This window comes from Orycteropus afer, unplaced genomic scaffold (assembly GCF_000298275.1).
Source record: "Orycteropus afer afer isolate SDZICR_OR568_19922 unplaced genomic scaffold, OryAfe1.0 scaffold00029, whole genome shotgun sequence".
Lineage (NCBI taxonomy): Eukaryota > Metazoa > Chordata > Mammalia > Tubulidentata > Orycteropodidae > Orycteropus > Orycteropus afer.
The window spans coordinates 4,665,401-4,667,481 of record NW_006921616.1 but is presented as its reverse complement, the minus strand read 5'-3'; the positions used below and the strand labels follow the sequence as shown (position 1 = coordinate 4,667,481).

The 2,081-nt window shown below is 41.9% G+C and overlaps 1 protein-coding gene across 1 annotated transcript in view; it reads left to right on the top strand.

Moving 5' to 3' along the window:
- SERPINB2 (serpin family B member 2) overlaps positions 1–2,081 on the top strand; it is a 9,422-nt gene that overhangs the window by 6,002 nt on the left and 1,339 nt on the right. Inside the window, exons 4-5 of the mRNA XM_007935536.1 lie at positions 504–621; positions 1,120–1,262. Coding sequence (XP_007933727.1) covers positions 504–621; positions 1,120–1,262 — 261 coding nt within the window. The remainder of the gene's footprint in view (positions 1–503; positions 622–1,119; positions 1,263–2,081) is intronic.

Sequence of the window (2,081 nt, the reverse complement as noted above, 5' to 3'; positions counted from 1 at the left end):
GGAGTCGTAAATCAGGAAAAGTACAACTGATTTCAAAAGCCCCTCTCCCCAAGCCAGGCTTCTTTTCTACTATTCTAAGTCTACAAAGCAAAGCAGGCTCTAAGGAGATACACAGTGATGTAGACTGGCACCATAGCCACAAGGATGGACTCACCATGCTGGTGATTGTAAGCATGGTTCTGGGCTGGGCAATGCTTCCTCCTGTTGTTGCCTAAGGTGACCATGAGTCAGAGTGGAGTCCATGGCAGCTACTCTCTCTATCAGCTCTGCACAATGCAGAGTGCAGGGCAGGGGAGAGGCTGTGAAGGCACAGTATGGGGAAGGAGACCCACTGTGCACCGGTAATCTCAACTGTTTCCTCTTTCACACCCCTTCCCCATATCTGGCCTCCACTAGTTCCCTCTGCAGACCTCCCGATCTTGACAGAAGGTCCATATTTGCAATTACACCAGAATTCCCTCAGTGTAAATTCTGTGTAAACATGGCATTTTCTTTCTTTAAAGGAATACATGCAACTCTCTAAGAAATATTACTCTATAGAACCTCAGGCAGTGGATTTCCTAGAATGTGCAGAAGAAGCCAGAAGAAAGATTAATTCCTGGGTCAATACTCAAACCAAAGGTAAAACTAAGAAAATGTTTTGTGTCCTTCTCTCCACTTAGAAAACTCTGACACTAATTAACAACCACCTACCAGAGTAGTTGTGAGAGGTGATGGTAAGCAGGTGATCAGAACCCCCTTAAGAGACTCTCTTTCACTCCATTTTGAATGAAATAACTCACACACAACTGCAAGACTCAGGAGAAGCACTATAAAAGGAAATGAAAATTTTCTTTCCAAATATGATAGTTTCATTTTTAATTTTAAATGCAGTATTCCTTAATTTTTCCTCGGATTTCACAAACCTGAGAAATTTGACCTGGTTTCAAATAAATCTAGAGAGAAATTCAAGCTTGAAGATAAGCATCTCTGCAGTTTGATAAACGAAGATATTGAGTTGGTTAGCTACTCGAAGAACTCAAGAAATCATAATAGCTTCACCGTTCTCGATCATGAAACCCAGACATATCTTGAAACCTAGACATATCATGAAACCTAGACATATCATGTCTTCTGCAGGCAAAATTCCAAACCTGCTACCAGAAGGTTCGGTGGACGAGGAGACCAGGATGGTTCTAGTGAATGCTGTCTACTTCAAGGGAAAGTGGAAAACTCCATTTCAGAAGAAACTAAATGGGCTTTATCCTTTCCGTGTAAACGCGGTAAGAGGCAACAAGATGCATTTTCCTAACATATATTTTGGGGCCTTAAACAAGATAAAAATGGAAAAATTAGAGGCCACTCAGTGATGCAGCTAAATGACTTGCTAGTTGTAAGTTATGCCCTTTGGGCAATTGATGAACAACATCACTCAGCAATTTATGAGAAAAGAGCTCTGGTGGCACAGTGATTGAACTCTCAGGAGCTAACCTAAAGGTTGGCAATTCAAGCCTACTAGCTGCTCCATGGGAGAGAGATGTAGTAGTCTGTTTCCATAAAGAGCACAGCCTTGGAAACCCTGTGGGACAATTCTGCTCTGTCCCATGGTATCACTATGAGTTTGAATCAACTCAAGAGCAATGGGTCTTTTTTTTTTTAAATTTATGAGAGGCAGGATGAGTTATGGTGAAGATCATAAGCCTTCCTTGAGTTAAGTGTTGGTCTGTCACTTACCAACTGGCACCTTCTTAATCTTCCATGTATTCCATTTCTTGATCTGTAAAACTGGCATATATAATTATATCCAAGTCAAAATATTGCTGTAAGGATTCAATGAGATTTGGCAGAGTTCCTGGCCAATCTAAAGGAGCCCTGGTGGTGAAATGGTTCAGTGATTGGGTGCTAACCAAAAGTTTGGTGGTTCAAACCCACCCTGTGGTTCCATGGGAGAAAGACTTGGCAAACTGCTCCCATAAAGGCTGCAACATAGAGAGCTATAGAGGGAGTTCTACTCTGTCTCATGGGGTCACTGTGAGTTGGAATTGACTTGATAGCACCTAACAACAACAAAAAGAAGCTTGCCCATAGTGGATACTCAACAA